At 39.4% G+C, this 14,139-nt stretch overlaps 1 protein-coding gene across 1 annotated transcript in view; it reads right to left on the bottom strand.

Moving 5' to 3' along the window:
* The window catches only part of COL3A1 (collagen type III alpha 1 chain), a 53,979-nt gene extending 40,476 nt beyond the window's left edge, over positions 1-13,503 (bottom strand). The window contains exon 1 of the mRNA XM_021399257.1: positions 13,278-13,503. Within this exon, the coding sequence (XP_021254932.1) occupies positions 13,278-13,356 (79 nt within the window). The 5' untranslated portion in view covers positions 13,357-13,503. The remainder of the gene's footprint in view (positions 1-13,277) is intronic.

Genomic DNA, 14,139 nt, shown 5'->3' with positions numbered 1-14,139 from the left:
CTATGATTCTATGATTCTATGATTCTATGATTCTATGATTCTATGATTCTATGATTCTATGATTCTATGATTCTATGATTCTATGATTCTATGATTGCATGAGGCAGAATACATTCAAAGCTACTAGGAACCCTAGAGCTTGCTGACCCTGTGGAAGGAGGGAGCTGGATGGGCATGGATCCACTCAGCAGAGACTTCACTTACCTCCACAAGTTAAAAAGTCCTTCTCATTTACAAAAACATCATAAGAAAGGGAAGAGATCAATTTTGTTTAGTTTAGGGTAAAATAATGTTTTGTACAGGATTGTTAAATAAAAATGCCATTACATAGATCTAAAAGAACTTAATGTTGTTATAGTGTGTACATGTAATGTGCAATTAAATCACTAATCTAACTGTACAGGAGAATGGAAATAAAGCAAATTTCACTGCATTTTTGCAAGGCTGCCATTCAATTATTCTGCAGTAGATGGCATCATTCAATAGGACAAAGAAGAAAAAAGATTAAATCTGGATATAATGACATTCACATTTGCCTCTGACTTTCTGGACATTGTTAAATGAATTAAGAAATAAGCTAGCAGAGTTGCAATGAAAATCTTTGTGGCCTTTGGCAGAATGAAAGTATTAAATAGGTTTCCAAAGGAAACTTACATCTGGGAAGAATTAGGCTGTTCAAGACATCCCCTCTGAGCTCAGATGTAGATCTGTGTGTCAGCATATTATGACATAATGCATTTTGCATTGCTCATAAAGATTAAACATTAGCTCCAAAATGCTTTGGAAAGTTGATTTGTGCTAAAGCACTGGCAAGCGACATATAGGAAGCAAGGCTGTAAAAAAAAGCTGACTTTCCTTCTTCTAGACTTGTGGCAAAACAGTTGCATACTTGCCTTAACCAGATTTTCTCATGGATTGCTACGCATATACATTAGCCGAAGATTTCAAAAAAAATGTTAGAACTGATCAGCATTGGCTTAAAGCAGTGCAGAATCTTACTCTGCCCCTCAAAGCCTGAATACAGTGGCCACGGAGAACTTTGTTTCTGTGGCAATTATTGCACTGGCATGCTGATAGTTTTGTCAATCTCTGAATCATTTTACTAAACATTAAATTTGTTGGGTACTTGAGAGTCTGAATAACTTGGCGTTTATGCCTTTTACTAAGTACTCACATTTTAAAATATTTCTATATTTTGCTGTAAATAACATTTCTCTGGGTCAGACTAAAAAAAGAAAGTGGTAAATAAAAGGCAACACAGTATTTGACATATGCTGGTTTTGTTATTTCCGATTTTCTAAGCAGACTAGCAGCCACATGCAAGCAGATGAAGCAGGCAGAGCTAAAAGGAAAATCACCACTCGGTCTTGAAGGATCTATGAGAGTAGAACATAAAGGAGCTCAGATAGGTAAATGGTGAAACAAATACAGTCATTTAGGCCTGGAAGTTGATGTCATATGGGACATAATTCTGATACCATTGAGGTGAACAGAAATATATTGGCAAGTGCTATGACCTGAGAAACTGGCCTCCTTTGTAGTTGCTTTTGGCTTTGTACCTGTGCAAGCACTGTGATCATGACTTAACCACACTCATGTGGCAAAAGGAAAAAAACTTCTAACAGCATCCTCAAAAACCACAGGCTTTTCCACTTCAGACAAAGCAGACTTCCAGCTATTACATTAGATGCAAACTCACACTCTTCGTGGTCATCAGAAGTGAGGAGGTTTGATCTGCCAGATTCTGGCTACCACCACCAGCCAAGCAAGGGTTTTGCAGTTATTTAAAGTCAAGTCTAAAGGACTGAAATGAAGGAGGCCCTACCCCTAAATTTAACTGGATTCAAAGCCTGCTGGAGACAGGAAACAATACAAAGCTTCTAATCCCTTACTCTTACCTAGTTGTTTGCTTTACTGGATGACTTCAGAAATAGTTTTTACATTTCTTCTAGAGTAATTGCATCTACTATTGTATATCCAGCAATGTTCTATATATTGTTTAATCAAAAGGCCAAGGAGAGAGGATGAAGTTCCTTTTCAGTGGAAATAGTCCCATTCTCCCTGACACTGGAGCAGCCCGAGGAACCCACTGCAGCTCCCGAAACATGCTTGCTTTCCATCTGGAGGGCAGAAAAATAATGCTACAGAGCCTATCTCAAAGCAAGCGGCTTGGGCTTGCTGTCTGGCATTATGATGGTGTTTATAAGAAAATCAAACATGCTCATTCCATCCTGTGATGTGTAATGGAAACAAACAGACTCTCCTCACCAACTAATTGGCTGGGTGGGCCTGCTTAGTCCGTGCAGTCTCCAGTGAAGTAAGTGCTGAGCACTCAAAAAGCCTGAGGTAGTTTGTGTTTCATAGGAGTTAGGAAAAGAAGTGGAAATATAAGAAAAGAAGTGGTTTAACAAGATGTTTTCTAAACTGCTGAGCCTCCCAGACATACTCTCAGCTGGAATTGTCCTAAAACAGCTGCAAATTTTGCACTGTGTGTATGGATGATCAATGGAAGTGTCCAGGATGAAGCCGCCCTTGGTAAAACACCAAGTACTGCCATGAAATATCACATATGTCATCTTAAAAGTCTGTCCTTCTCCACTGTCTGCAGAAAGAAGAGCTGTTACTAGGTGCAATGGAAGGGAGTGTGACTGAATGTCTCCCAGATTTCTCAAATATCACAGCAAAAAGGACTTTTAGACTGAAAGTGAAGCTTTCCAAATTCTAGGTATTGTTAATGTGTGTGAAAAAGCTGGTGCTTCAATAGTGCCACTGTTCCAGTCCCAGGCATTTTCATCTTTTATGTTCAGGACTCCAATTTTTCTCCTGTATCTTCAGAAGGCTGTTGCTCTCCTTGATCATTCTGAAGCTTGAAGTGACACAGGCTGTCACAGCTCTCTGTTTCAACACTCATGTTTCACAAACTGCTCTTTTCAGTCTCGCGACATCCTTGAATGACATTCTTTATGCAACTCCTAAAGGTCACCCTGCTGCAAAAGTGTTGCTTCGAAATAGGGACCAGAGCCAACCTGTCAGGGATGTTGTTGCACAACAGCCTCACTGCCTTCAGCTGTGGGATGGTGTGAAGAAAAATGGCAATGGAGGGTTCTTGTTTCAAAGCTGCTAATAGGAAATCAAAGTGAAGGGCTTTTTTGGTCTAGTTTGTGTTGTTGGGTGGGTATTTTCATTTATTTATTTTTCAGAACTGTCATTTCAGACATAGTCATAGGAGGGGCAGGGTACAGCAGGATGCTGCATGTGTATCATTTTGCTGCTTATCTAAGGTTGCCCAGATAATTTTTTTTCCTGTTTCTGAAATTGTAAAAGTCATTCTGAGAAAGCCACCTGATGGATGCAAGAGATGGTTATCCTCCTTTTATTATTAGCTACTTCTCAAAAATATGGCCTAAATGCTTTTTCTTGTTTTTGTTAGTTTGTTTGTAAAGGATAAATCCTGAACAACCACATATATTGGAATATTATTCTTGGATTTGTCCTTCAAAGTCATCTCTAAATACATTAAATCAGGAAATTCCATTTTTACTTTTTTAAAAATTTTTTATGTATTTCTTTTTTTAATAGAGATAGACCTATTTTCCTACAATCATTCATTCATTGCATCATTCATTCCCAACTAAGGGTAAACACCACGAGATCAGAAACTCAGAAACTCCCTTGATTCTAATCTCATTATTCTAGTGGAATCTGAAGGCCTTCAGTCTCCTATAGAATCCAACATTTTAATAGAGGCAACTGTTCACATTTGAGCAGGACACATAGGAAGAAAAATTTAATCTTAATTCAGTGCACTCAATGTCTTTTAGAGGGCCCGCTGCATCATTTCTCAGCCACTCTTCCAATTATTGGTAAAATGCCTACAAGATTTTTCCATTCCATCTGTTCTTACATTACAATGTATTTTGACACATCACCTTTTGTGCCATTTGGTATCACTAATAATAAGGAGTAAGCTGCAATCAGTAGTGCTGGTATAAATTCTTACTGCTCTCCAGTAATCTGATTTTAATGTGCTCCTTGTCATTAGAGTAGACAATGCCAAATGGCACAAAGACCTTCGTCTAAATCTTCAACCAGACAGAAAAAGACATAAATCCATGGTTGGATTTGGTTACTGATGATTTTATGGATGTATTAGTTTCCTTAAACATACAACCTGCCCTCTCCTTGGGCAGTAAATGAAAGTGTGTATGGTCAGAGTTCAAGTGTAATGGTAATCTTAATTTTATCCCTTCAAAGACTGGCCTAGCATATTTTTCAAAAAGGAGCAACAGCTTCACACTAGGATTAATTAAGTGGAAAAAATTACCAAAATCCAGCACAACATTTTGTCAAGAGATTTAAAAAATAAAAACAACAACAAAGATAAAACCCAAATCATCTTAATGTGTACCACCAAGACAGTCTTCTACATCTCTGATTTGTGGTTCTATTCTTGTCTTAGGCCTAAACAAAACCTGGGTATTCATTCTGTACAAGGAAATTTCTCAGTTTCATTGCCTAACTTTGCAATTAAAACAATTTTTTATCAGGAGATTCAAATTTTGAGTGGGACATGACCTTCTCCTCCCCCTTATCTCAGTAAGAGAGCTAACAACTTTGTGCAACGTAGTTTCTGTTCTTTGTCTTGGAAGAGATCAGCTTAGTTCAATACTCCTCTCTCGAGACTGGAACAGATGGGAAACGTTACAGTGCAGTGTATTACATACGGTAATAGCATTTATATTTTCAGATACATTGGGCAAAGTCAGTCCCCTTTGTAACTCCATGGCTGTCATGGATTTCCATCAGAGATGAGTAAAACAGCAGGGGGTCAAGTTCTAAACTCACATTATTCCCTGCACAGTTTTATTGATTTCCCTGTAATTTCAGAAGTTGGAAGTAAATGAAGGATTTGGTTCTTGTGTTTAATATTCCAGTGATGGATTAAAGAACTCTGGCATATAGTCCACAGAAAAGAATCATGTCTTTGACTGCCAATAAATTAAAGGGTATTTGTAATTCACAAGGTCAGGGAAAAAAGGAAAACCCATCAGGCGACTCTGAATGCCTAGAGCATCATTAGCCTAGTTTCATCTGCAAAATGATCTGTATTCATTTACTCCTTATTCCAGACTGTACTAATTCACCTCATATTCAGTTAGGACAGTTTGTTGAGTACAGATGGCAGTATTTCATTTTTACAGCAGATATTAATTAGCTATTCGTACACTGGGCACAACATTCTTAGTGTCAACTTGATGAGGCTACTAAAGTCAGTATTACAAGGGTTTTCTCAGGGTACTAAGGACACTTCAAACTTCTCTATTTTTCAGACAAAGTCCTAAAAATTTTCCAAATAAAGCATCTATAAGGCCAGAGCTGATTTTTGTCCCTATCCAAGGTGACCAGCATTGCTGCTAGCATCTCGCACACTTCCTGCTCTGTGAAGATAAGCAGCTCCTCAGAAAAGTGGAGGGCTGCAGCATCTTGAGCAGACACAGCCATGTGCATCAGTTTATCTTCTGGCGTCCTTAACAGGTATGAGAGAAAGAGCTTGAGCAAGAGGAAACCTGATAAATGAACAGGCTCTGTACTTTTTTTCTTTTCATTGAAAGAAGCTTACAACACTATTTCTCTCTGCATCTTCTCTAGCAAGAAAAGAATCAGTTGGATCTGAACTCCACTTGCCTTTTTTTTTTTTCCCTTCTCCATATTCATGTTATTCTGTCCATGGAAAAAAGAAAGCTCTAATAAGAGGACCACCCTGCCAACAGTGAAGCTACCAGCAGGCTCTGAACATTGCACAAAGACTTTTGCGAACATCTGAGCAGATTTCAATTGCTCTTTTCAAAGACTTGCAATTCCCACTACACCGCCTATTGTTTGCTTTCACTAGAACATTCCTCTCTTAAACAACTGGCACAGAATGACTGCTGCTCTGCAGGGAAATGAGCAAGCACCATACAGCAGATTTAAAGACAAGCCCAGAAAAAAACACAAATTTTTAAAAGAGCCTCTCATGAACACAGAAGTGTTTTCCAAGAGAATATGAAGGCTGTTTTCACTGCTTATAGCAGAAGGAGAATGTGGAAGATGGAGCTCATTCTCCTTTGATCCTCAGTATAGCTATTACCCTCAGCATCAAAGGAATACACAGTGATGCTGCCCGTATTTTCCATTAGCTGTATCTGAGCAAGCAAACAATTGTTTCTTTCATATCCATTTGAAAAAGCAGCTCCAACTTTGCTCTTGCCTCTTTCTCTAAAAGAAAATGAAAAGGGAGAAGAGAGAGAAAAAGAAGTGGCATGAAGTGGATGAGAAAGAATAGGGGGAAAATAGATATTCACTGCAGATGGCTTGCAAAAGCCCAGTCAGTGGGTGTGAATTTCAGTGGGAACTAGTTATGTCCAGAAATTTTCCAAGAGCTGCCAGTGCTGAATTGCTGTGGGATGTAACTTCCAGACACAGATCATCCTCCTTTGATATCTACTGCTGCAAACATGCATGGTCTGTTCCTGGGTTCTGCTGTCCTTCACAGTACTGGGGTTGGAATAATGCAGAGCCTGAAGCGATCACAGTGGCCCACAGAAGTTTTTCACATGGAAGCAGATCTCTGGCTGTCCTCATAGGAGAGCAGAAGTGCCTGTGCCATCCTGCAGGGTGGGATGTACAGTAACTGGGAGAAGAGCAGCAGCAGACAGCGGTTTGACTTCTGCGACTATGGATAGCCTTGGGTTCTGCATTATGTTGCAGGCCATTCTGGTACTAAGTCAGCAAAGGTTTTAAATCAACAAATTTCACCCCAGTGCTAGCTGTAAGAGAAGCCCTGGGCTTTCAAAATACCACAGTGCATTCAGCCTTAAAGTATGTATTTTCTCATTATCTTTGCATTCTTCCTGTTTGATGTCCTCTGCATACTTTCCCTCCCCTGGCAGCCACCTCTTCATGGAGTATTTGTGTGAGTCAAAGCAAGACAAAACTGCAGACATTTTTAAAGGAGGAACTGCCTCCATTCTCCTTCTGATAGTCTATGTTTAAATGAGGGGGTGGATTAAATGAGGGAAAATGGAAGCACTCTTAGCTAATCTGAAAGGAATCTCTTCTGCTGTCCTTTCACTAAACAAAGCCAGAAGTCCCAGAGTTGAAGTTTATCCAAACTAAAGCCAACAAACGATCGCTATTAGAGGGGGTTATATCATGTTTTCCATTGTCATTTTGACATAAAGCAGGCAGAGACTTAAACTTTGCAAACTCAGAGACAAGGAGATTGTTACTAAAGTGAGAATAAATAAATAGATATGGAGGTTGGAAGTAAGGTATCTTTTCCCAAGCAAAATGAGGAGAACCTTTGCTATGCAGCATAACATGAAAAAAAGTAACCGTTGTTTGAAAATATAAATATGACATACAATTTTCTGTGTCTCTGTGTGAAAGATCTGTTGCTTACATCAGTGATGGAACTCATTGCTCCTTACATCCTTCTGGCATTTCTGATAGAATAAGCACAACTCTATTGTACTTACAGAAGAAACTTTCTAACTCATGTAATGTGTTACAAATACTCTAATTTTTAAATGTCTGTGGCACTTATCAGTCTAGTAGACATAATCAGGAGCAAAGTAAGGGATAATCTTTGAAGCTGCTATACAATGTCAAAGCAATGTGAGAAACATTAATGACACGGTCCCCCGGGACTTTTATTTCCCTGAAAAACAAAGTGTCTGACTGGGCTGAATGGAGAAAGATCAGAGAATTCTGTGGGAATTCCTTCTAGATTATACAGGGACAAAGCACCTCTTGTCATGGAAACCAAGAACAAGAGAGAAAGCAAAGCTTCACAAACCCTGTGCATCAAAAGATTCAATGGAATAAAGACACTCCATGAAGTAGTAGCTGTCCTGCAGCAGTAACTAAGCCATATCTAGTTGCCATATCTACAAGCTACCAGGAAAACAACTGCATTGAGTCACCCTGTGGCATTCCTATAACAGAGAGAACAGCACTGTGAGCAGCATGGCCTCAAACAACTTCCTCTCCTTGAGCCCCAGGCTGAAAATGGGCAGCAGACTGAGGGTTGGGGCTGCAGCACACCCTTCTGCACCCATCTACACTTCTCTCAACAGCCTCTCCTGACAAAACAGAAGCAAAATAGCTCTTTTCTTGCATCACTCCTGGAGAAGGAATCACATCCATGCCTAGTGCTCTTTGTGCACAGTACATCATGGAGGTACTGAAGTATGGACAACTTGGTAAAAGTATTGTAGCAGCTACATGCAGGTAAAATGTTGCTGCTAAAAAGCTTTCATTTTTGATCCACTTTGGGTTGAAGGTTATTTACTTATCTGCCAAAAATTGAAACCAGAAAGTCTCAGAACAGTAGACATACAAGTAGGTGACAGGTACTGAACCCTTTAAGCCACTTTTAGATTGTGTAATGACAATTTACGAAGCTACCTCAAGGAGAATGAGCCAATGGTTTTTGTGTTGAATCAGAAAGGATTTTATTCTACCCTTTTCAAGTTTGAATTTTATTTTTTGGGCATTCCCAACAATACATTTAATTTTATTTATTCACATCAAATTTCTGTGGTTAATTGGAAATCTAATCCAGTTACTTCAAGTCCAACAAAAGATGTTGCTAACATATATTTGCCTTTGCCAGTAGTTTTCCTTTTCTAAGCTGAGATCTTCTGTGTTGCTTCTTAAGCTTAACTAAAGCATAACAATCTGGAGTTTTAACGGACAGGACTATTGAACTGATTTCCATTTCTGGGGGTCTTGAGGAATCATTACTTCAAACCAACAAACTGAAACATGCAACTGCTAGAGCAGCTGTGGCTTGTGTTCTTCTCTAGATTACTAACCCCCCATCATGAGCAATGTAACTTTCAGGTTGCCCACCAGCCTGGGGAAACATGCTTTGTTACTTCCCATACTGGGAGGCTGAACCCTTCAACTCTGAAGAGATTGCTTCTAATCCACAGTACTAGGTGACTGCATCACTGTTGTTACTGATCTACAGCATGCTTCCTTGATTATAAAGCCAAATATGTCCTATTTTCTGCCCATTTCTGATTTAAACAAGGTATGAACAACGTTAGCACATAATTGTGAAAATAACTAGTACATCCACCACAGCCTGGTTTATCAGCTAGCCTGTGAAACAAAAAAAGTTACACTAATTCATTTCTTTCTTTCTCCTGAATAGCATTAACTACATCTAACATCCAGCTGTTGTGTAAGGCTGGTATCAACTAAGATTTTGCAAGTGACATTTGCCTGCCTATTTCAAATTGCAAAACATTGGCAGAAGCTGGCTGAAGAAATATGACCACTTTGTAATCTGCAATACAAATAAGGGAGCAAATGTGATGGCTCTGAGACATCAACAGTAACATCAGTGCTGGAGACAACACCTCTGCCTCTTCTCCCTGTGATGCAAGAAAAATTTCCAATTCCACCTCCTCCTTTAAAAACTCAGTCTGCACAGACTTGGTCTCAAATAAAAAAAAAAAATATGGAAAATAATGAAAGGGATATTTAATGGTCTCATTTTCCCAAGTTTAATGTCTTCCAGGGATGTGTGATCTACAATGTGCTTATGAAACCTGACATATTTCCAAGAATATATATATTATGTTTTGAGGGGGTGGGTTCCCCAGGCTTTCATTTAGCATGATTTTTCCAAGCCAGAAAGGGATGTATAAACTTTCCTAAGAATACCCTTGCTTGCAGCATGTTCCTATAAACCAGTTAAGAAAAATGGAAGAAGAGCAGTAGCCCCGTGATCTATTGTGCCTTCAGTCATCTAGATGATCTAAAGAGTATGTAATTATTTATTGATAGGTACATATTTATCATCTGCTTTCACCTTTGAAAACCTGGAGGAGGACTTGTATGTGCTACCACAGTCTTTAAAAAAAGATAGTTCTTGATTGTCATTATTAGTAGTAAATTTATCAACAAAGAATGAATATCTGCAAGGTTGCATATAAATAAGTGTTAAAAATTTCAGACTGGAAGTGTCACTGCACTTAAGCTGTACCCACCTACTCCATCCCCTCCATCTCCCACCTAATTCTTTTCACTTGAAAGCATACAAAATAATTAAACAAAAACCTGTTTATAAGTGTTCCTAATATATCATCCTTCCTTTCTGCAGGACTCAGCATAAAGAGTTCTTAGCATGTTGCCTCCTAATGCCTACATATAACGGTTAAATTTTATTTTCAAGCTGTAACTCGGAACTCAAACTAATAAGGAAGTTCAATAAGTCTTCCCAGTGATATTTAAAGATTCAGTCATTATCTTAGAAATGAACTTCCTGACCAGACATTCAAGATAATACTTTACAATGAAAACACTACATTAAATTAAAACAAAAAACCTAGATGGAATAACAATGAAGGGTTTCTGGCTCTGGTCTCCCCCTGCTTTTAGAACAGATGTGCTTTCTTGAAGACTTAAACAAAGTTCCTCATGGACTGCTGCGTGCACTTAGGAGAAATGTCACACTCCAGGTCACTGAGGTGGCCTTTACACATCTTGGATACAGGCCCAGGTCCATCACGGCTCCCTTCTGGGATTGTGAGTGGGGATGTGCATGTGCTTCATTTGTAGCCAGTGGAATCTGCCAATTCCTCCAGCCAGTTCCCTAAAATTAATGTTGTCTCCTGTAAGTCACTGTCTGTGTTGACTCTACAAGCCTAAATTAAACATGATGAACGTAGGCCTGAAGACTAGCACAGTTACACAATTCACATGGGCTGGGTAGGGGATGGATTTCTTTCCTGAAGAAGGATTCAGAGTTCTTACTGTATTTGGTACTTTTACATGCAGCAGGTAAAGATGCCTTCAAATGATGGCACCTGATACACCTTTCCGGCATGGGTCATGCCTGAAGTCCAGTTGTCAGCCACCAGCAGGCATTTCAGCCTGAACATGCTCAGAGCTTAGCAAGACACAACACACATCAGAAAACCTGAATTGTCTCAGATTGACTTCATTTACAGGCTGAAATTGATTACTAGGATACATAACTTTTCTTCTTGGAAGTTGCAGAGAATTTCTTATTCCACAATATCCAGATTCCAAGCTTTTAAAGAAGTTCAATCTGAGGCTGTACTCAAACCATCGTTCCATCTATTACAGCAATACAAAGAAACACATAGCCCAGAGGTACATCTGACAATCCTAAACTTAGTGTATATTGAGCAGTTTCCTTAATATCTTTCCAAGTCTTGTCTGCTGGCAAGCTTTCCTAAGGAAAATTTTATATTGACTTACATTTGATACTAACCATATAAACATTTTTCTTGACAAGAGAGAGCATTTTAGCATATCTGGAAAGTCTCTTTTGAATTGTGGAAAATTTGGTTTCCCAGTCCATCACTGCTTTGCACGTGGATTCACAATGCCAATAACCAACAACTACAATCTCTTTACCTGTGAGAAAAGCAAATTGAGCAGCGTGGAAAGGAGCATTCCAAAGAGAGGACAGCACTGGACATACTAAGGGATAATTTGCATTTTATCACACTCTGTGTAACTGCATCCTTGTAAGTAGTATGGAAATGAGCCCAGTAAGGAAATGTTACTACACCATGAAATAGGAATGTGGCAGGGAAATGGGAGTACTCCTTCACACTTTGTTTGTATATTGTTCTACCCCAGATTTATCATCTCTTGAGCCAAAGTGCTGCACTTCAGAAATGTCCAGGGATGCAACCAGAGCGAGGGAAAGAGACCTGACAATCAGGGGGCCTCACTTAATTGGAATAAATAAAACTGATGTTTGTTCTTTTTATATTGGATAGTCCTTATGCCTCTGAAGTGAGAGAGAGATAATATGTAACATGTATTTAATACAAATTATATATGTATACTGTTTCCTTCTGAAGGCAGAAAAAGAATTCAATGCACATATTTGCTCAAATTTTACACTATTGTCATCACTAAGGATTACAGGAGAGCAGTGTATATACTGGAAAAACAGAAATAGAAAAGTGTCAGTGTACAGTACATTGCAGTTCTTGCCCACAGGATAGCTTTCTTCCCAGCTGCCCCACAGCACGGTGAGGAGGGCTGCTGCTGCTGCTGTGGGCAATGCAACCTGGTTGCCAGAGCTGGCCGCTGATCTTGGGAATCCTCCTCCTTTCCAGGTTGGCCTAGGCAGGTAGGTTTGCCATCGAATGGCTATAGGAGCAGTTTTCATGATTTGTAGCATACAGACCAGGGAAGGGTGTGGTTTTAAAGGCATTTGGCTTTCCTTTGCTACAGCTTATCTGGCTGCCACTAAACTAGTGATTTGTAAAGTTATTCATTGCCTTAATACAGGAATAAATGCATTGCAGATCTTTTATATTTACAAGATAGAAAAATGTTTTATCTTAAGGAAGGTCTGTTCTAAGCTGCCTGGTAAGTAGGAACAGAACACATCCAAAAAAGGACAGATATACTTGCGGAATGTCAGCTGTTTAACTTAAATAATCATACCACACTTATCTCCACAGCAAGCACAATTACCCAGTAAGAAGTACATTCCTTCCTCCAAATTCCATGCTCATTGCTGCTCAGCGGACACATGCCCGCTTGCACTCCCAGACCCCATTAGCTGCTGGTCAGTCCCAGGAGGACCACAGCAGCCTGCAGATGCGCGACAGAAACCATTGCAGCTGGGGGAATTCTTTCGCACCCCAGCTTTATGTCAAAGGAAAAATTCTGCACACTAACATATTTTTCATATATAACTCTAAAAAAAATATTTCTTCACAAATGAGGAGAACTTTTAGGCTGTTTTCCATGCACAAATTGCTTAAGCAAAGCCTCACGGTGCCAGGGGAAAAACAGGCAAGTACAAAGAAGAGCCCCAGATACAAAGCTGGAAGCAAAGACTTATTACTTGTGACAAATAGCTTCCAGACAGCACCCAGTCAGCAGTTCAAATGCTATTCCAAGAGTTAAAGGAAAAAGTCACAAAGCTCTTCAATGTCTGTAACAGGAAAACAAGTAAGAACAAGAAGAAATGCAGCACAGGCAGAGAGCACTGCGCAGTCCCTTTAGCCACAGAAAAACAGCAAAGCGAAGAGCAAACTTTGGGAGGGTAAAGCACGCTCCTGGAGCTTCCAGCTTCAGCATTCACTGCCTGACTGCTGGGTTAGTGAAGGAAAAGTGTTCTGGTGAGATCTGCGAGTACGCGTTTCTTACCAGCTATTAAAATGATCCGTGAAAATAAAAAATAAAACAAAAACATTAAATCATAAGAAGCTTGAATTACTCACCGTCCTGTTGTGCCAAAATAACTGAGGGCTGAAACACAGCAAGAATGAGCAAACTTACTTTTTGCACAAAGCTCATCATGTCTAAATATTAGACATGAGACTCTCTGTGCAAAAAGAAAAATGGGGGGGAAAGAAAAATCTATTCAAATTAGCAACATCGGTTGCTCCCTGCCCTTCCAGCACCGGGCCATGTACAGAACTCAGCCACAAGCATTCCCTAGCTTTGGCCTTAAATAGGAAAAAAATTGGCTTACTTTACTTTTCCACCCCCTTTACTGAAATTTGAGAAGAAGACCCATCCCCTAACAGTAAATGAATGATTAATATTTCTCTTGGCTTTACAGAAGAATAAAGTCAACTAACAAGATACACAGCACATCTGGAGCTTTTGTGCGTGCCTGAAGTGCATGCTGAGCCTATATATGTGCAGTTAGTGCACGCTGTGTACGAGATGTATGGAAGTGAGAAAAGGAATCCAGCAGTAACCTCCATGGGGCAAAGCATTCTTCATGCAAATTGCCAGTCACTGGGCACAGCCCAAACACAATTTTTAATTCTTAGTGTTTCCCAGCAAAAATGAAAGGTGAGTGCCTTATTTGACCCCACAAACTGAGAAATCTCAGCTGTGCATACCTGGGAATTTTTGCTGAGGATCCATTGGAGTTAGTAAAAGGGGGGGCTAAAAACTGCAACACTTCTGTTACAGTGCTTTTCTCGTATCAGGATTTTGTGTGACCTAGGGAGAAATGTCACATTAAAAAAAAATATATATATATTATTCAGAGGTACTGCTTTCACAAACTAATACTTTTCAAATAATTTAGCTTTATGATATTATTATTGTATTTGGAAGGAATGCAGA

Source organism: Numida meleagris, chromosome 5, assembly GCF_002078875.1.
Source record: "Numida meleagris isolate 19003 breed g44 Domestic line chromosome 5, NumMel1.0, whole genome shotgun sequence".
Taxonomy (NCBI): domain Eukaryota; kingdom Metazoa; phylum Chordata; class Aves; order Galliformes; family Numididae; genus Numida; species Numida meleagris.
Note: the sequence above shows the minus strand (reverse complement) of the source record. Positions and strands in the feature narration are given on the sequence as shown.